General features: G+C 39.7%; 2 protein-coding genes across 4 annotated transcripts; one reads left to right on the plus strand and one right to left on the minus strand.

Moving 5' to 3' along the window:
* Window positions 1-565: 565 nt before the first annotated feature.
* cbln2b (cerebellin 2b precursor) lies at window positions 566-3,743 on the minus strand. Its single transcript, XM_005912135.3, has 4 exons — window positions 3,376-3,743; window positions 2,459-3,001; window positions 1,723-1,842; window positions 566-1,634 (listed from the first exon to the last, which is right to left on the minus strand). Exons 2-4 carry the CDS (start codon window positions 2,744-2,746, stop codon window positions 1,437-1,439), a joined length of 606 nt encoding a protein of 201 aa, XP_005912197.1. The 5' UTR covers window positions 2,747-3,001; window positions 3,376-3,743; the 3' UTR covers window positions 566-1,436.
* Window positions 3,744-10,103: 6,360 nt separating this feature from the next.
* On the plus strand, window positions 10,104-20,063 carry fbxo15 (F-box protein 15). Of its 3 annotated transcripts, XM_042226875.1 has the most exons (10): window positions 10,104-10,267; window positions 10,358-10,473; window positions 12,188-12,292; window positions 13,555-13,782; window positions 15,188-15,385; window positions 15,471-15,600; window positions 15,723-15,805; window positions 16,893-17,038; window positions 17,985-18,109; window positions 18,194-20,061. In XM_042226875.1, the coding sequence occupies exons 2-10, from the start codon at window positions 10,376-10,378 to the stop codon at window positions 18,458-18,460; spliced, it is 1,380 nt and encodes a 459-aa protein (XP_042082809.1). In that variant the 5' UTR covers window positions 10,104-10,267; window positions 10,358-10,375; the 3' UTR covers window positions 18,461-20,061. The 3 variants fall into 3 exon arrangements, with proteins under 3 accessions (XP_042082809.1, XP_014190227.1, XP_014190241.1); XM_014334741.2 differs by having other exon boundaries at window positions 10,104-10,473; window positions 13,555-13,770; window positions 18,194-20,063; XM_014334755.2 differs by having other exon boundaries at window positions 10,104-10,473; window positions 18,270-18,433.
* Window positions 20,064-20,468: the final 405 nt, after the last annotated feature.

Consider the following 20,468-nt stretch of genomic DNA (forward strand, 5'->3'; position numbering starts at 1 on the left):
GTGATTTAAAAAAAGAAAGAAAGAAAGGAAAAGAAACAAACTTTGCACACAGTCTATACTACGACCTCTCTCGCTCTCTTTTTAACGCACATTTGCAAACCACCACGCTAACGCTTCCAAATATATGTCTACTTTACGTGAGCTTCGGCTCTGCCACAAAGAAGGACGTTTCCGCGGTGTGCGGTCGTGCTGTGCTGAAACTTCACGCTCAGGAGCTGCCCTGGCTCTCCTCAGCAGTGCATTCATAAATGCGCATTTCAGATATTTCTTATTTCCCAGTTATTGAATCGCAGTTTCCAGCCGGCAACAACAAGTGTTTTCACTGAAGTGTTTGACTTAAGAAGCTGTTGCCTGACTTTTTTCCCCCTTTTTTTAAAAAGCCCATAGGTTCAGCACCTCGGACAGCGACCAGAGTGAGCTGCTCACAGTTCAACCTCTGCTCCCTCTTGAGGCCTTTGAGCTTCATTTGCAAACATGTATTTTTCCTACAGTCTGTATACACAGATAGATCCCCTTTCGTTGAAAAGCTATATGCAAACAAAAACTGATAAATGCACTTAGCCTATACAATACAATACCTTTTATTAAGCGGGACATAGGGATTCTTCTATAATTTCCACAATGTACATTTGGTGAGCAACGTCACTGAACATTAAATCAGTCAAAGCTACGCAGATTCCGAAATGTAGAACACACAATAATGTGAATATGTACTTTATAAATTATATCATTGTTACTATTTTTTTTTTAAATAAAAGGGCTCTAAGTCGTCTTCGGTGGCTGAAATATGTCGCCTTTTTTTTCTCTTTTAAATAAACTCGTCGGCGGCCTACATTTGGCGTATTTTCAATATGTTCAGCATCCAAACGCAACACCATTGACAGCACAAAACATAAAGATAAAACTTCCATTCGTGCAAAAAAAATGCCTTGGGCGTGAAAGCACTTCTTCTGTTGTTTGTCCATATAATTCCATATACTTCACTTGGACGGAAACCATAAATTGTTTAAGGCTATACAAACATAAAATAGAGCATAACACACTCGGCCTCTCCAAGGTGTCAGTTCCTCCACTCCCCCCATCTTCTCCTTTGTCCATTTCCTCTCAGGTACACCCGTTTGTCTGTCGGCAAAGTTTGTTTTCCAAGCAAGGGGGGGGAAAAAATCCACGTACCCGACAAGTACGGGCCACGTTGAATCATCCAGATTGCGTTAGAGTTGGCTGATGGATTTGAATATATGAAACTCCAAGGAAACGTTCAGATTTGACTAGATAGTGGACGAGTGTAGGTATACAGATATTCGTCGGCTTCCTTGGCTGACAGTTATTTTAGTTAAAAATAAATGGCATGTTTTTTTCGTTTTTTTCTTTTTTTTTCTTTTTTGGTTCCTCAACCTAAGCAGAGTCCCATGCGACATGAGTCATCGCAGATTAGATTATAGAGGAAAGACTAGAAAGCCTGAGAAGGTGGAGTATTTCCATCCGCCCATTAGGGTGCCCCGTTCCAGCTTCAGATAGACACGGTCCTCCCGTTCAACCATCAGCAGTACTCCGTTGCTGGCCGCCTCTCTCGTAACGTCCTGGTCACCGGCGAATGCTGATATAACCGGATAATCATTCTGCATCAGGTTCACCTGCAATTAAGAGCAACGAGAAACTTGGAGCTGAGTCTTGTACCCAGGAAATGCAAAAATGCGCCCCACGTTTTTCGTAATTTCTCACCTGTATAGTTTGTCTGTTGTAGACCTTCACCACGTGAAAGCTGAAACTATAGATTCCCCTTCTTGGAGCCTGGAAAACACTCGTTTTGAGATCGAAATGGTTGCCGATGTTCACTAAAACCTGTGATAAGAAAGGGAGCACAATAAGACAGTGCTTTATTAGTATGATTATTTTTTATGTGCATGCTTAATTCAACACAACAGCTGGTTTTGTGGAAACGTATTGTTTGTGTCTGCTGTGCGCAGTGACTAAAAAAAGAGGCGTATAAGCCAGTAAGTCTGGTGCTGCTTTGCCAAATGTTTCAGGCAGCACTTCAGTCGCACTTTGGGAAGGATCCCAATTTGAGGCGTATAACAGGCCGCTGTCCAAAGACCTCAGCCGTGAAAACTTATTGGAATATCTAATCAAAAGCAACACATTGCATATCTAAATGCGGCCGAGGCCTAAGACGCATGCGGTAAATGATCGTGCATGGGTGATCGTCTGGCGGCGTATCTCCAGATCACGCCAATTACGCACACGAATCCTTCTGAAACATAAAATAACGCCGAAGTCTTTAGAAAACCTCCTGGCTCGGATCGCACAGAGCGTTAGAAGTAATAGAAAATCAATATCGAGCAAGATCATAAGTTTTACCCACCCAACAGATTGTACGAAGAGAAAATTATATTTTAGAATAAAATCGGACTTGTATTGGATATGGGTGTGTTGACGCTAAATTCAGTGGACATCTGACCTGGTCAAAATAGATGGTCATGGACGTGTTGCTCATCTCTGACGGCTCATGGTTGGTTCCACGCACGGCTGAAAAAGCCACCTTTGCCCCAGCGGAGCGGACTGAAATGCCAAGTGAGGAGGTGACTGCGCCGTCCGAAGAAGGGTTCGAGTCGCACACCACTAGACACTTCCCCTCGAGAACTATGGGTTCCGTGTCGTTCTGGCCAAGGCAGAAAGCCACGCCGCATCCCAAGAGGAGGGTCAGTGCCAGTATGGCACAGCGTCCCGGGCAGCGCGCTGGCACCATGGTTGGATCGCTGATCCCGTGCACACTGATACAGCCCGGTAGCCCCTTGGAGGTTTGTTAGCTCTCGATCACCTGGTCCAGAGTCGGTCCCTTCTATCTTCCCCTCTCTCTTCCTCAATATGTGATGCTCCCTCACTCTCTCAAACACCTTCTGACACACAGACGCACTCAGACTCTCTCCGACTGAGACTCCCCTCCCTCCTGCACGTCTTAGTTGATTTTGGGAGAGTATTCAGACATCTGCGGTTGCAATTCCTGATATAAGAGAAAAATAGTTCTCTTGTAAGACAATAACATCAATGAAATCGTATATAGTTTACTTAATAAACTTGTAACCAGCGTGCGTAAAAAGACTTGTGCGTAAAGGGAAAAGCGACTGATCGTTAAATACCACAATCCTAATAAGCATGGTGTAGAAATTGATCATCCTTTATAATTATCCTATCAAAGCAATTATTTGTGCTTAAGCTGCGTGTTTGCTGATGGGAATGCGCGCTGCAGCACTTTGTACCAAATTAAAATGTCCAAAAAAAGATGTTCCCTTCCTAGATCCTCGTTCTGGCTGATAATTGTGATGAAACAAGCACTTTTCTGGCATTTCTATGAAGGAACGATAAACCACGACCTACCTGCGTTATCCATCCCGCTGGTGTGCTTTCTGTCCCACCCTCCAAGACTGTAAATTGAGCGCTCAGATCGCTGCTGCTGCTGCTACTGCTGCAGAAAAAAGCATGAGTCTCTGGGCTGCCTTTCGAGGGAGTACTCACGCCCATTCTTTGTGTGTGGCCACTGCAACGAGACTTCTCAGAAGTGCCCCACAATTAAGACACATTGCGTGGACTAATAGGTTTGTTTGCACAGTCATACGTGCTATGCTGGGAGCTTGGGGGCCCCTGAGGTTGGCAAAGATCACTCGCTCTTAGGGACTGTCATTTATATGCTCTGGTTTTGTCATATCTCTGTCTGATTAATCCGAAATGAAGGGGGAATGCAGCGGGTAACCTTGCAGTTACATGGTACATTCAGCATGCATGTATATGTTACTAATTTGGGACTTAAAGCAATTTTTTTTATGAATCAAATACAGATACTCGTGCGCCATCCAGTGGCGGATCTAAATTGTGCATAAGGGCTGTCAGGCTATTCGAGAAACACAATGGGGGTAAAAAAAAAATATCAAAGAATCTAAGAAATTAAGACAATAAACTTGTGTGGCATCTCACCTGCATGCTCCACTGACACATGGTTGTCAACAGTCTTCCATCACATCACAAATAAAACAAAGATCTCACAACCAGGTTCAAAGCAGGTAAAGCTTCAACAAAGCTCACTTCACCGAGTATGACCCGCACTTCTCTGTTCCACCCTTAGCCTTCTTCTTTTCAACTTCTGACATGCCATCATCCTTTGAAGAGCTGTAGAGGGTTCCTATCAGTGCTCCACACTTCTGAATGGTTTGAGGATGGGCTTCACAAGTATCAAACCTCACGCTGGACCTTTAATGAGCTGTCGTTTTCACACTTCCTACCAAGTGCTAAGTGGCTGCATTATACATGTACACAGCAAATACTGTAGGCCAGCTGTTTTATCCACTCAAGTAAAGGAACAGACTGTGTTACTTTTGATTTATCAGAGCTGGAATTTGTTTTAGGGTTTCACGCAAGTAAGCGATTGGATAAGATGAGCAGGTAGAGAATATATCACTGTTAATAAGTGTTGAAAGCTCAGACACAGCTGAAGAATATGTGACTTGTGCAGTGTGTTTCACATGCCTTTGTACATGCTAAGTCCTCTACTAAAAATACATTATTTTAGGCTTAATCATGGTTAATCCTTTGCTCCCTTCATTCCCATTTGACAAACGCTGCACTGTCACAGCCGACTGACAAACCATGCGGAAGAGTGACATCAGGTATCCAAGAGCCACAGCTGTCCTCGGGCCTTTAGAAGGACACATAGCTACAGAAATCATCAAATGTCAAGTACGGGGGACAAGCAAGCAAAAAGGATGTGGCCTACATGCCATTACTATACCAGGGGCTGCTGTTGCCCTGAAAGGGACTTCACTTTCATCAGGCAAGCTGATCAGCTAGAGTGACAACAGGGTTATGGTGATTTTCCCTGACAGCTAGCAGAGCCTACTGGCTTCTAGGAAAAGGGGGAGGTCAATTATGGGATGGGTCTTAAAGTGAGCCATCTGTTTTTGCAAAGAAAATGACTTATCATCTTTCTGCATGTTTTCTCTGTACATAACACACATGCATGTATACTTTTAGAGTCCCTTTTTGTGCACAACTACATATCAATACCTCTGTCACAAATATTATAAATATTAGGCATATAACGAATTAAATTAAACAAGATCCACTCCATGTGCTCATGCCACTATATGCTTCATCAGATCTAAAATACCCACTATATCTGCCAGTCCATCCTTCTGCCAGTCCATCTGTCTATGTGCAGCTATAAATGACTCTGTATCTTCATCTTTGAAATGAGGTCAGGCTCTCAAACTGCTTCATTTTTGAGTCCTCTCTCTCACTGCTGGAGAATGAATGAATGTGGAGAAAGAGACTGTGTTTTGTCTCTCTTGTCTTAGTTCAGTAAGATGTGACCTCTATCTTAGCATGTGTGAGGAGACAAATAGCATCAATCTTGCCTTTTCCTCCCCTGCTAGTGCTGAGCTAACACCCTGATGAGGAGTTATATTGGTAATCCAGGGAAAGGTTACAGCAGGCGGTACTGTGCCTGCTAAAGCTTACAGTGACAGCTATTAATTTGTGTGTGTGGTGTGTGTGTGTGTGTGTGTGTGTCCACAGTTGTATTAATCACACTGTAGAGATTGGAATCTCAATAGCAGGATAAAGGTAGCTTTCTCTCAGGTAAACTAAGAAATTTTAGGAGTGCAGTTTGAATCGTGGTTTAGGGGTAAAGGTCAAATGTGTTCAGCCCCCCAGGAAATGAAAGTAAATCTGTGCAGTATGTGTAAATATGTACTCTGTACATCTACATGCGTCAACAGTTTACTTTACGGCCCTGTGGGAACTACAAGGTAAAATCTTACAAGTTGGCTTTACTTAAGTGTGCAAACTCATTGCTTCAGAAAATTTAGATGCAGCATCACTATCATAAAGGAGAAGTCAACTTAATTTCTGTAATATGCAATATACCTTAATTTAAATTACCTCATAAATGAGAGAAACAGTTCCTGGAAAGTTGGAAAATGTGTTTTGGGGTAGATTAGTTGGGTAAGCTGTGTTATAAGACAAAAATGCACATTTATTGTAATTCTTGTTTTCCAAACATTGCATAAATCCTAAACTGCTTTCAAACAGCCTGAACATGGACTCTGGCTAGAAGCCATTAACTGTTACAGAAGACTCAGATCACAGTGGCACATTGTTAGACCTTAACACTATTCTTGACCACACAAACACTGAAGTCTCATACCCGCGGTGTGGAAGGGTTCCTTCCAGCTATTTATTGAAACATGCAAATATACATTGGAATATAGCATATAAATCAAAAACAGAGTTCGTACAATTCTAATCAGCTTGCTATTCAATATTTGTTATGACCACCTTTATTCTATAACACAGCCTGAACCCAGGGAGCTTTCTTGTCATTTCTTTAAGTAGTCTTCAGGAATAGTTCTCGAGGCTTCTTGAAGGACACTCAAAGCTCTTCTTTGGACGTTGGCTGCCTTTTGTTGTGTTCTGTGTCAAGGTGATTCCACACCGCTTCAATAATGTTGAGGTCCCGAATCTGGGGAGGCCAATCCATGACTCATAAGGTTCCCCTGTGTGTTTTTCTACCCAGGTATGCTTTTACTGCATTACCAGTGTGTTTAGGATGAAAGTTGAAGCTGCTGACAATCAGGCTCTTTCCAGATGGCATTGGATGATGGATTAATATTTGAAAGTACTTTTCTGCATTCATAATTGCAAAAAACACCAACATCAATGGTTGAAATGCAGCCCTAAACCATGACAGAGCCTCCACTGTGTTTAACAGATGACCACAGACACTCGCTGTCAAACACAGAGCTGTCAAACTAAACAAAAAAAAAGGTTTTCCCAAAGATGAGTAGTTCTCATCATGCTGATTTGGGTTCAAGGGTGGTGACTTTTCTCATGATTATGCTTCAAATTACTCACCCAAAGCTGTAAAATTAGGGTGTGATATCAAGGTGATGTCTTTGATTGACAGCTCCTGTCAGGAGAAACTCATATCTCTGTTGTGAATTGCAGATGAAGACTGAGAGAAGATCCAACCTTTACTTCCCATAACCACGACTCTCTGTTTAAAGCTAACAGCATGCTGTATTCTGCAGTAAACTGAACTAACCAACATAAGTGATCAGAGGCACTGTTGTACCTTTTCTATGAGTAAAATGTGTGATTTTAAGCTAACTAGTAAATTAGCATCCTTAGCTATAACTAGCTACGACGAGGAGTAAGCTAAGCCGGTGTTCGGTGGCTAATCTGTGCACATGAATGAATTCACCCCGACTAAAGAAATCACTCTGTTGAGCTTGAATGTTAATTAAAAGTCAGCGCTGTAGTTCAGACATTAGTTCTGCTGCTCTGACTTTACCGAACAGAAGGATGTTAATTCATGCAGCAGGCTGCCAAAGATGAGGCACTGAAACGGTTTATATGAGAAACAGAGAAAAGTCATTCATTATATACTGTAAGAGTAACAGGCTGGACTCTTCTTCAGCTCCTGTTTAGAGCTGATTATTAACTATCTGCAAACAGCAGCATGTTTCTGTTTCTTTCCACATCTGAATGGACAGTAACAGTACAATAAATTAAGTAATCAATAACACTGCTGCCTTTAAAAAAAGAGCACTTCGATAACATTAAGACAGCATTAAGCAAAGATGAATTACTAAGAAGATTGGAAATTTTCACATTCACAAACTGCCTGTAATTCTAGTTTCTACCTGATATCTCAGTTTGTTGATGGTGATTCACAGAAATGTGTCCTAAATACTGAAAACACAGATGTTTAACACACAATTAAAGTGAACAGGGTTTAACCACAGCTGTCTGGCTGAGGTGTTTTCCCCCATTTGTAGTAAACATTAAAACTAATTTAAGTTTCATAAACTCAGTCTGAGAGGGAGGGTCCATCCTTTCTTTGCATGTAAATACAACTTCACCTTCAGTCAGTATTCAGATATTAAAATATCATTAGTTGTATTTTAGATACTTTCCAGTGAGCTCTTATTGCATTTATGAAGTGACTACAGGTGCTTTTACTCAGCGAAATATGTCAAAAGAAAATGGCAAAGCTTTAAACATATGAGCTGAAACTAAAATTTATGTCTACATTTCTGACTTTCACCAGCTCTTTATAGGTCTAGATTTGGAAGTGAGAGTTTTTATTTCAAATATTCAGGTTAAAAAGCATACTGAATTATTATTAGAGTTATATGAAAGACTAAATGACTGTATGCTCTGTAGCCTACATCCTTTGAGAAACATAAAATGAAGCATTAATAGAAGACGCCCAGGGCAGCTGATCAAAACACTGTTAACAATAAATCCATATATTTTGCACAGTCGGTTGAAGATTGCTGGTGAAGATTAAATGTTCTCCTTTATTACTGAGTTAAGCTTCAGTCCTCCTGATGTTTCTAAAAAGACATCTACCTCAGTGGATCAACAGCACATCTGGGACAGGACAGCTGTGATGAAAGAAGAGGAGGAGATTTCTAAAAACCACTGGATCCAGAAATCCAGATCCAGCTTGGCCCCGATGGTCTCCTCCTCACACATTTTTGCCCACTGTAAATGTAGTCATTGATAATAATGTAGATTTTGCGTCATGCTTTAAATGAGAAGAACAAATTACATTTACATGAAACCTTCTCCCAATGTTTTACGTATGACATCTTAAAGTTTTCTATTATATTTCAATGTTTACAGGCTGCAGAGTTCTTTGTACATGTGTAATGGTTGTAAAACTGTTTAAATGTTCATCTACAATAACTCTGGGCCTCTGTCGAGTGTGTACAGCTGATAGCATTTCTTGGTCTGTGAGGCTAACAAAAACTAAAGGGTGACTAATTATCGATTCAAACATGTTGAAAAGGAGAGCCAAACTTGTGTAAAACTGTAAACTCACTAACAACTCTCTAACACATTGTGGGTGCTAACTGTTAATCTAGCTAACACATTAACAGTGAGAGTTACATAATATTATTTGATGTTGTACTATAGTATGTTAAGATGTGTGCCTATTTGAATATGTCAACATGGTTGTATTTACCTTAAATTAATAAGCTGATAGTAGCAGCAGTTTTCTTTGTTTGTTTTTTTGACAGTTATTTAGTAAAATCAACAGAAGGGATGTAACTAGCCTAACTGGAGTAGCTGAGTCCTATGATTGATGATTGATGCTGCTAAATGCCTTGATTTCCTTTATTAACCTGAATACAGCTGAATTCAAAGACACTCCAAAAATCAAAGTGAAAAACAAAATGATGCAGCAGGCTAATTCATTTTGGTGAAATGTCATTGCAGCAACTCAAAATTATACTCAGTAGTTTGCATGACCCCCACCTGCTTGTAGCTGGACCAAAGCAGAGATATTCTAGTGGATTTAGGTCAGGGGAGCGTTGTGGCCAGTCAATGCTATCAATTCCTTCACGCTCCAGGAGCTGCCTTCATACATCAAGGGGGGCATTGCTGTGTTGTTGCCTAGCCGGTAGAGTTTTGTGTGTCCTTCCATGGATAAGCCTCCCCAGACCAGCACCAAACTAGCCATGCTGCATGATCGTGGCCCTGCTGATGGGCTAAGGACCTTCCAAGGATCTACAGCTCTCCTAGACTAACTGTCTATCTAGTATAATCTCCTCCATGCTCTTGAGACTGTGCTGGGAGACACAACAAACCAACATGTTGATGTGCCATCTTGGTGGAGTAGGACTATGTGTGCAACTTCTTTAGGGTCCAAGTACCATTAGGGACACCGACACTATCTAAATGTAAAACTGGTAAAAAAAAAAAAAAAAAAAAAAAAAAAAGGTCAGAAAAGGATGAAGATGGTGAAAATGTCATTGGCCTCCATCTGTTAAACTAATCCTGTTCTGTTTTGTTGTCTCATTGTTGCCTCTCTAGTGGATCTGCTGTTAATGTAATCAATGCGAAGCAGTTAAAACTGATTATAAAACCCCTCTGCTACTTAAATGACCAGATCAAGTTTAATTGACTATCTATCTATCTATCTATCTATCTATCTATCTATCTATCTATCTATCTATCTATCTATCTATCTATCTATCTATCTATCTATCTATCTATCTATATTCTGCTTTTATTTTGAAGGAATTTGTGCTTCTTCCCACCGGAAGACGTTGAAGGACCCGATGTCACCAAGGTGACCGGACGCTTTCACGGAATTTCGTTAGCACACAAGGAGAATTAAGTCATTTAATGTAGCTTACTCATGGATTTAACACAGTACCAGCTGTTCATTTTTGATCCCGGATGTTATCTTCACGGTCTTTAAGTAAAAAAGCTGTCAAATAAACGCTCTTTTAAAGTTTCACGACCTTAAAACCTTGCAAATATAAATTATCTTGTAATTGTCACAAAGTAGTCAAGACCAGCGGAACAAATGGCAGCTTCGAAAGCAGTCGTTCCCGGGCGAGCATTAAGGACGTCCAAAGGAGCTGACAAATCATCTCCAGCGTCCACTCAGAGCTTTATGGAAAGGTAATCTGTCAGTGCATGCACAGACTATACACGGTACATGCCATTTCTTCTTCTTAATCTTTGTGGCATTCAGCGCTCAAACAGTGGATCTGCTGTTTATAGACTTCAAAGTAAAAGGATTTGTAGCAACAAATACAATAACAGCACAGCGTAAATCAATTCAGGTGGAAAACACTTTACTACATGAATTAAGCAGTTGGATTCTTTCCCATTAAATGTAGGCAGTTACAACACAGAAAAACAGGTCAGTCAGTAGACGGTTGCTGCCTCTACTACCAAAATGATTCTGTTAAAACAGCTAATCGTTCATATTTAGCAACAGCGTTGTTTTTAATATTTGTTTTAGTCTGAACGCCTCAACGAGCAGAAATAATTATTTCACTCAGACTTTCCTTTTTAAACAATGGTTAGAGTCTTAGAGGTTTGGAGTGCAGCCCGGATTTATTTTCATAATCTTTTCACTGATTCAAATATACAGTAAAATAAAATAAAAATACCAATCACGGTTGTGACCAAATTCAGTTGGTCTAAAGACATTATATTTTTCAGATCCCTTTATTTATTTATTTATTTATTTATTTATTTATTTATTTATTTGTTTATTTTAACTATATGCACATCTTAAATCTGATTGTAACATTTTAAGAAAAAAATATCAAACAATTAAATTATTTAAATCATTTGCGTTAAACTATTTGTATCGGATATTGGAGACTGGCCTTGAAAGCACCACATCACTGAAAATCATCATCACACTTTCAAGTTAAAACTCTACCATGCAAAGAAGAAAAGGGAGGTGCAGAAATGCTCATGTCTCCTTTGCTGCTGCTTCTAAATTCTAACTAAATAACTGAAAAATAAAATTTCATTCCCCTTAGCCTCAGTGTATTTGTATTTAGCATGAATCAGTCAATACAGAAATACTAACATATAACAAAATATGAGCATGTTAGCACTGTCATCACGAGATGATGCAAGCCCATTGTAAAGTAAGTATGTAGGTAACAGTAGTATGCAGCTCAAAGCGCTGCTCTGTACTGCCATTGCTTAAGACTTAAGATTTAAGACTTAAGCTGAACTTTTGAGCTCTAATATCACATGTTACATCTATTTTTGCTAACTATTATTACAGCTGCAAGAATTTAGTCAGTGAGAGGATGGCTGCTTGGATAATCTGAACTTTAAAGCTGTCGTATGAAATCATTCGCCTTGTTAAAACAACGCCCAATCTGGTTTCTTAATTAATTTATTCTTGAAGTAATTTAATCTGGTTGTTGATATGTAGTGAAATGACAGTGACTGAGCGGGCAGGTGATAGGAAGATGAATTTATTGCTCACTCAAGTGATTTAATTGGACAGCAATGGCATCATTAACCAGGACAGCTGTGAGCCAACAAACCTAGCAGTATTTGTAATTAGCAGGCATGGATGGATAGATGGATGGATGGTTGGGTGGCTTTCATTAGACCTTTAGATCTAAAAATCTCAGCTGAGTTCTTTACATATTTACATATTTATGTTTTTTTTTTCACCATATCTACTAGAACAGAACATAGAGATAAGTAGTTTCACTTTATTGCCAGAAGTGTATGACACGATTTCCAAGCAGTGTTTTCAGAACACATTTATCTCATAGACTGAAATCTGAACAGTAGGAGGCATGAAGGCACACTGTCACATCCTTGTAGTCATGTCTAATTACCTTTTCCATAGACTGCCATCTGAGATCCTGATTAAGATTTTGTCATACCTGGATGCTTCTACACTTTGCTGCATAAACCACATCAATAAGATCTTCTATCAGCTTGCCAACAGCAAGTAAGTACCATCTTGTCAGTGCATCTTCCACAGTTTATTAAATACATGATTATGTTAATTAATCCAATGGCAAAGGGACAGTATGCCTCCAAATCTTACAGCAGAACCTTTAAGTCCAAGGCACGGGAGCTCTGTGGTTTTTGCCCCAATTCTTCTTCTGTTTTTCTGAGAAAAAGCATTAGACCAAGAGGAAACTTTACAGCATGGTCCCAAGTTCCTCAACTACTTAAACATAAAAGCTTCGGCACCCATATGTGGTGCATTGATATTCATGTTCATGTTTCTTTTTAGATATTTAGAAGAAATTACCTGCTATGCTCCACTGGTCTTTTACTCCAATTTTAATCCTGCCACATATCTCTGGATATCTGGCCTGAAATTCAAGCCACATATCTAGAGATCCTCACTGAGCTTATGTACTGAAGCATCTAGCTCTCCACCTTTTGGAGGCAATCCAAATGCACAAAGTTTACATTTCAAAATTGTGATTTTGTGATTGCATGATTTGGCAAGGATCATGACACTCTGTGGATGCACAAACTTGTTTTATTAAAGGTCTAGTTCATTAACACATTTCATGTTAGTGAAAAACACGTCCTACAAATCAAAATATATATTTATATATCATTTAGGACATATTCTGAAATGTAAAAAAGCCAGCCAGATTGCAGCCTATGGTCAATTCAACAGTCTTGACACATTGATTTTTTTGTTGTTGGTCAGAACCACAATCAGAACCCAAATGTCCTCCAGTAACTACCAAAGAATACCAAGAACTCGGTGATCAGTGTTGTCTGCAATGCCAAGTGTGTCATATTTAATACATGAGTATTTGAGAGCTCCAGGTCATCAGTGTGATTCTTTTTTGCACAAAGTGTGGCAAAAATGATACAAACTGAAGCTTATACTATATGCAAATTGACATTAATTTCTTTCTTTAATTTTTTTTCAAAAGGTTCAATAAACAGTCGTGTTTTCCAAAATATCAGAACTTTCTGGAATGATTTCATGCTTCAGGCATCACAGGGTTAAATAGTTTCCTCCTTAGTAGAAAAGATTATTCCTATAATGGAAGAATTCACTATTAAACTTATTCAAACGTGAAATTTCACTGCTGATGTTTTGATATTGTCATTCTGATGAATAAAACTTAAACTTCTTTTTTCTTGGCCACCCTGTAAGAAATGATCACACTAGACATACTGTACTGGTTTGTAACCTTTCTGACCGAGTCGGTCACTCTCCTGATGCTGTCATTGCAGTGCTCTGTGGAGAAAGCTTTACATTGCGGATTTCAGCAAGAATAAAAAGTGTATGGACAAATCTCTGTTGAGGATTGCCACGATGGAGGTGCAGGATCGACCCGAAGGTTACTATAAGAGGCTGTACTTCAAGACTGTAGCCGAATGTGACATGATCAAGTGGACGAGGCGGCTTGGACTCATCAGTATTCACACAGGGCTACCCAGCCAAACAGAGTGGGTCATCAGGTGAAGTGTGAGACAGATAAAGAGAGAAAACCCAAGTTTAGTTGAAAGGAATTAGGTTTTCCATTTACTTTATGTATCACCTACTCAAACACATTTAGAAAGAAAAATATGTCATTATTCTTTCTCTAAATGCTCATGTTAACTACTTTTATAGTGAATTTTATATCCTTTTAGTTGAAAGGAGGTGTGTTGATCCGTGCTGTGTCTGTGCTCTAACGGGGATTTGGTATTTGTTTGGAAGCAGCTGTATGAAGCCTTTGTTCATTGTTTGCTGTTAGCAAATAGCAAAACTTTGGAGATCTACCCTCGCTGTTGAGAAAGTTCAAGGTTGGAGAGGTGGGGGGAGAACACAACAAGAGGATAGTTCAAGCTGCTGGTAATCAAAAACAAAAAGTATGGTTTGTTTTTGATGTCACACTTAATGACACTTTCTTATTAAAGGTGAGGAAGGAGGTCTCTTTCTGAACGTGATGTCTGCTCAGGGGGATGCCAGCACGCAGGGGAGAGCTCCCTCGCCACCTCCACCGCAGATTCTGCTGTGTTTTTATAACCTCTGATTAGAGGCTGTGCTGCACTCAATATTGAGTTCTGTGGCAGTCGCTGTGGTACAGAGGGGAAATAGAAATAATTGTGTTCCTTGCAGGGGCTGTCTGAATTGTTGAAATAAATTACTTAGCCCCCCAACCCCTCATCCACAGAAGACATATGCATGCACGCACACCTCAGCCTTCCTCCCACCGACTCAGACAACTCCCTATAGGGCTTTTTTTTGTCTGTTAGAGACCATGAGGAGCATGCGATTTACCTTGGTAATAATCATTTCACAAGACGTCAAGCATACAGGCAGTGCAGAGTGAAATCCCTGGGGTCAGCTGCTGGAGCCCCCTGGGCTGCTCCAGTTTTTAACTTTGTTCCCCCACCTAATTGATATTGGATGGTGTCTCAGCGAGGCGCCGGCTGCATCACAGTAGGGGCAGCCCTGAATCACAGTTTAGACAGAACTGGATCAAGAGATTCGTCACAACAGCTGCAGTTTTAATTTCATTCGTTGCATATCATTTCATTAGCAAGAACAGCTTTAACTGGAGTCCTACTACTTCCCTCTGCTGACAAATGAGATGTAACAGCAAATAAACTTGTAATTTTTCTGATTTAAAGAGCAACGCTGCCAAACACTGCCCGGTTATTTTCACTGTAATAAATTAGAAGACAAATGGATGGATTATATTTTTGTTCAATGATTCATTTGGACTATTTATGTGGTATTTGGTATTAAAGAACCTGTTAACTTCTGCCATGCTTAGCTTCACTCTCACCTGCTCTCTTCTTCTCTCTCTCTTGCTTTTATTGCAAAACTGCAAAAAGTCCTGTTCCTACAATTCTACATTCTGTTTTCTAACTCTAGAAACTTGAACGTCACCTGGGAACTGACAGTCATGGATAAGTCAGGGCGTGAGAGCACTTTGGAGCAGAGCCGGTCCCAGTTCACTGAGACTTCAGTGACACTGTGCTGGAGCGGAGGAGACCGCTTACCCGACTACCAGCAGATTTCCACCCTTCAGCTGTACGGTGTCAGGAGGCTAGCCTGCGTCAGCCCAAAGAGGTAAAGGCAGCTGACATCCATCTGCACCCTTTGTTTCGCCTCTTGTCTCAGTAAAACCAACTGCTGTCTTTGCTTCCTCTGTCAGACCTGTTTGTAGGTCCCTCATGGAGAAGTTAGACATGCAGACTCTAACTAAGAACATGCAAGTCATTGGCCAGGACAGATTGATGCAGCTTAAGTTGCTACAGCCTGGCATCATCATCGGTGTCTGGAGGGTAATTACTTCAGGCATTCATGCCATGTTTTGATTATTATTCACTGGCTTAGAGTAGCAGAACAAGATACACAGTATTTATCACAGGGAGAAGTGACATCTTTAAGCATCTTTTTTTTCTAGGACCAGTGCTCAGTTGCCTTTATCATGTTCACCCTCCACTTCCACAAGCTGGTGGAAAGAAGCACTCAGGGATCTTCTGTTTGGTAGGTTGGACTATAACCAGCCCCTCTTATGAACATCCATACAAGGTGTGCTGCGTCTCAAATTTAAGGGATGTATAGACTGACAGTATTGCTCCTGCAGTGATGCACTGTACAGTGGGATTTGAGTTTCTGAAATAGTTTTTCTTTGGAATTATTTGCAGTCCAATTTCAGAAAACTGTTTTTCTTTATTTGTTTGTTAAGCCATTTAACACTGACCGAATCAATCGAGCACAGAAAGGGCCCACAACTCAGGGGACGATTCAGTGTGATTTCTCCACATAACGGACAGCTTAGCAAAGAACCAATTTTAAATTGGGCTAATTGAGCTATTAGATGAAAATTCTCAACAAGGACAAAAGAAGAAGAAGTGTTAGACCTAAAATCATGACAGCAGAAGAACAGTACCTCAAAGTCATGTGCTTAAGAAATAGCAAAACATTCAGCAAAGACATGGTAGAAAGAATGGTCTCAGTGGGAGGCTGGCTGTCAAGAAGCAATTCTTAACAAAGGGAAAGAGGGAGAAAATGCTGAAGTATGAGAATTACACAAGAACTGGAGTGAAACTCATTGGAAACAGGTTTTATGGGGTGATGAATTCAGATTAGAAATTTGTAGTTCAAGTCATTGTCAGTATGTCAGTAAGAGGTCAGCTGGCTTCCAAAGAAGAGCTTTGAATGTCCTTTAAGAAGCCTGGAGAACTAACAATTTAATTAATTTAATTAGTTTTAGAATTGTACAAACTCTGCTGTCTGGTGGAAGTGCTCACAGCTCTTGTCTACACTCAGACTCGCAGGTGCTCCAGAGGCTTATGAGTTATTACCCAACAGCAATTTACTTTCCATCCACGTGAAAACAAAAACATTTTCAGGACCACACAGTGTTAATGATACCATACTTCAGCATAGTAAGGATATAGCACCCTCTCCTGGTTTCCTGTGGGAGTACAGCACTTTTATTTATTATGCTCCACAAAATTAATAAATCTTTGCCTTTTTTTAGGAAAATGCTTTTGTCTTGATCCCCCCCCCACTAGACAGAGTTTACACTTTCTGGTTTTATCAACTCTTTCCCTTTTTCCCCTTTCAGTTCATATGTGGAGCCGGTGGTCCAACCCCCTTTCTGTGATATAGACCCTGAATACGGTCTCCATGGTTACCAGCTACACATTGTTCTCCACAACACTGTATGCGAGCTCATGTCCGGCAGCTTTTCCCAGCTCTTCTGTCGCAGAAGTAATCCATTCATACCCACATTTTGTACCCACATTCATTAAGTAACACTGTGAGTTATGCCAAGGAAATATGAATAATCTTCTGTACTGTGTGGGTAATATAAAAAAACCCCACAGTATAGCTATGTTTTACATGTATAGTAACTTTAAGAGGGATACAAAACAGAGTGCTAAATATCAAGAATTCATTTGCTGTGATTTTTTCCTCCCATTTTTTCTGCAAATTTATGACTGCATTTATTTCCTAAGACCAGTCGATTTGTATTTAGGCATGTACAGCACTATTTGTATGTGCCTCCATAGTTTGTTTCACATGTGTGACAAACACTTACAGGCTTGCTTTTTCAAACTAATTAAACCTCAGCTATATGGCAGGAAACTTGGATATGTGGAATAAAAGGGAGGTTATACAGAAAGGTATTTCAGAATACTGAATACTTTTGTGAGCCTGCGATCTATACTCTTGTCATAAAAAAAGAGACTTCTGAAGTGCTGTTTGGAATATTTCAGCTTAGTACTTACTTTTTTATTAGCAGCTAGTCATACACCAGACAATACAATCAGTTTAGAGGCTACTTTGCATCACTCTAAGGATTTCCATTATTGTTATACATTAAGAGTAATTCTATTCAACGAAACAAAAATGCAGAGAAAATGTTGATCATTGTAGAAAAAAGTGACACAAAAACACTTTCTTTACTCAAGTCTTCATTCAGTATTTTAAAGCGTTAATCCACATAGTCTAACTTTCATTCTTTAGGTGTAAGAACTGCTATATATAATAATCTACTGATATGATACAGCCTCTGAATTTGTTAAAATTTAGCTAAATTCAATAAAAAATTTGTGTTTATTTGTGTTTGATGGTTACAGCGCTTGTAGACTTAAACTGCTTAGCTGTCTTAAATTGGGTATAAATGTCTACACGCGGTGTTTTCTCTGTCTAGCTCAGATCTCTGATGGGCTGATCCAGCTAACAGTCATTAGCAGCACAAACCTGTCCCAGCACACATCTCTGTCTGGTGACATCACCCTGCCCTGGTGTTGTGAGGCCCTGCAGGGCACAGTGGAGGTATTACACGAGCATAAAATTCCCAGCAGTGGTGTGGCAGGAAATATACACACTGGCACTTATTTACTTTTCAACTTCTTGTAGAATTGCTGCATTATGAGTCTGACTCTGCTAGATGAATTTAGGAAGCCCTTCAAGTGTGTCACCTCGCCCGTTTCAGCGGAGCTGGAAAGGACGCCCGTGTGCTACGACTATGACGGTGAGCACTACCTGATCCACTATCAGGATTCTGACATCCAGGTGAAGATGAGGCTTGTGTGGATGAATGAACAGAAGCAGTTTATTCTCATCAGTTTAGTTGTCTATGTGAGTGTTTGCTATGTAAACAAGTATTTCAGTAGAGATTACTGATTGTTCTGGATTTCCCACAGAAAACTGGTTTCATATTTGATATTTGCTCGCTCCATAAGACCAAGATAACAGGTTGTTCATTCATTCAGTAAATGTTGTAGTGCAATGACTGCTCGTTTTACTATTATTTTGCCTTCAAGTGTTTAATGAATGAATTCAGTTTGAATGGATCTGATTTCTTAAAAAAAACTTCTTTACTCTCTACTTAATTTCTGAGTTATTTCTTTTCTTTGGACTCGTTAAGCTTAATCCTTCCCCTGTTCTTGTCACTTTGCCTTTGACAAAATAGTAAAGTCCTTGAAATGTACCATTTTCAGAGGAATGCTTCTTCTCTTTTGTTGTTAAGCACTTAACACTGACCTGTGAATCATTCGAGCATAAAAAGACAACTCGAGGTGTGAATCAGTGTTGTGTCTACACATAAAATACAACAAAAGAACAAAATATATTTTAAATTGTATCTTCAGGCAGCCTGTCACAAAAACACATCATTTGTTTTCATTTCTTTACTTGAATCTATGAAAAATACCAACAGTAACACAGTTTGATGCATGTAAAATAGTATTTTTGCACCAACAAGTTGCATTTGAATCTACATACAGCATATCCTTTGGAAACCAGGCAAAAATCCAGCAAAGACCTGACACAGGACCCAAAACATGCATCTGGCTCCTCAGTTGATCTATTTATTGTTCACTGAAACCTTATCAGAAGTGGTCTCAGTGGAAGGGTGGCTTTCAATAAGCTATTCAAACAGGGAGAAAATAGTGATCGATGCCAAATTGCACAAAAACATCACTGAAAATCAGTAGCAAGACTTTATGGAGTGGTGAATCAAAATTTCTGATTCAAATTATCATCAGTATGTAAAGAGGAGGTCAGGAGAGAGGTATGACAGTGTCAACGGTCATCTATAAAACACGGCGGAGGCTCTGTCATGGTTTGGGGTTGCATTTCTGCCAGTGGTGTTGGAGATCTTGTTAAAATTTATGGTATTATGACCACAGAATAACGCTGTCAGATTTGGATTCACCATGCAGCACCATCTGATTGGCAATGGCTTCAATTTTCAACATGACCCCAAAGCCACTGTCCTCCAGATCCCTGCAGAACTATTGTTGAAGACTACTTAAAGAAACTGCCAAAGGGAGTTCAGGCTGTGTTAAAGAATAAAGATAGTCATGCAAATATTGCCCTTCAAAAGTTCTGTTTTTGCCTTATATACTGTATTTCCATGTATACTTGGATATGTTTAAATAAATTGCTCTATGTTCGCGTTGGAGGAATAGTGATTAAGTTATAGTATATAATCTATGATATATGTCCTATAAGGAGTAAGTTCTGTCAAATGTACATCCACCAGTGATGGTTTCATAGCCTGTAGTCCTGTATTTGTCTATTCTTTGCCTTCATCAGTTTGCTGATCCCTTATTGCTTAAAGTATCTAAATTACTAACATTGTCATTAATTATTCTTGTTCGTTAATTACTGTAGTGATGTCAACATTTGAATGCACCCACTCCTTAGTTAACAGTCTGAGATTTTACTAAATGGAAGTGAAAACATTTGCTTTACGTGCATGAATAAAATAAAAGTTTTTCCATTTTTTGTTTCTCAAATCAAGTTTTGCCTCCTTTTATCATCCCATTTATACCTTAACACCCAATTTTCTCAACTGCATTGTCAGACATTATGCAATCACTTTTAGATGAAAATTGAGCTTAATGTCCACACCCTGGGCAAGTCTGGCTACAGCGATAGAATTAGTGTGGGGGCAATTGTTGGAAACAGTTGCTATGCTGCTGATGGGCCAGCATTGCTGATGGCAATAAAAAAAAGGCAGGCCTTTGGATAATTGGATTTTCAGAGGCTTCCCTTCCTTTTCTCAGAGAGGGTCATCATCACCTTGAAAAGATGCTTATTTTTCCAAACACATCACCAACATCTTTGGCAGTAGATCCTAAATTATTTGGGGAAATGAGCCAGAGGGGAAAAGAGGGGCAACGGT

This window comes from Haplochromis burtoni, unplaced genomic scaffold (genome assembly GCF_018398535.1).
Source record: "Haplochromis burtoni strain Fernald_Lab_line unplaced genomic scaffold, NCSU_Asbu1 Contig_1, whole genome shotgun sequence".
NCBI classification, from domain to species: domain Eukaryota; kingdom Metazoa; phylum Chordata; class Actinopteri; order Cichliformes; family Cichlidae; genus Haplochromis; species Haplochromis burtoni.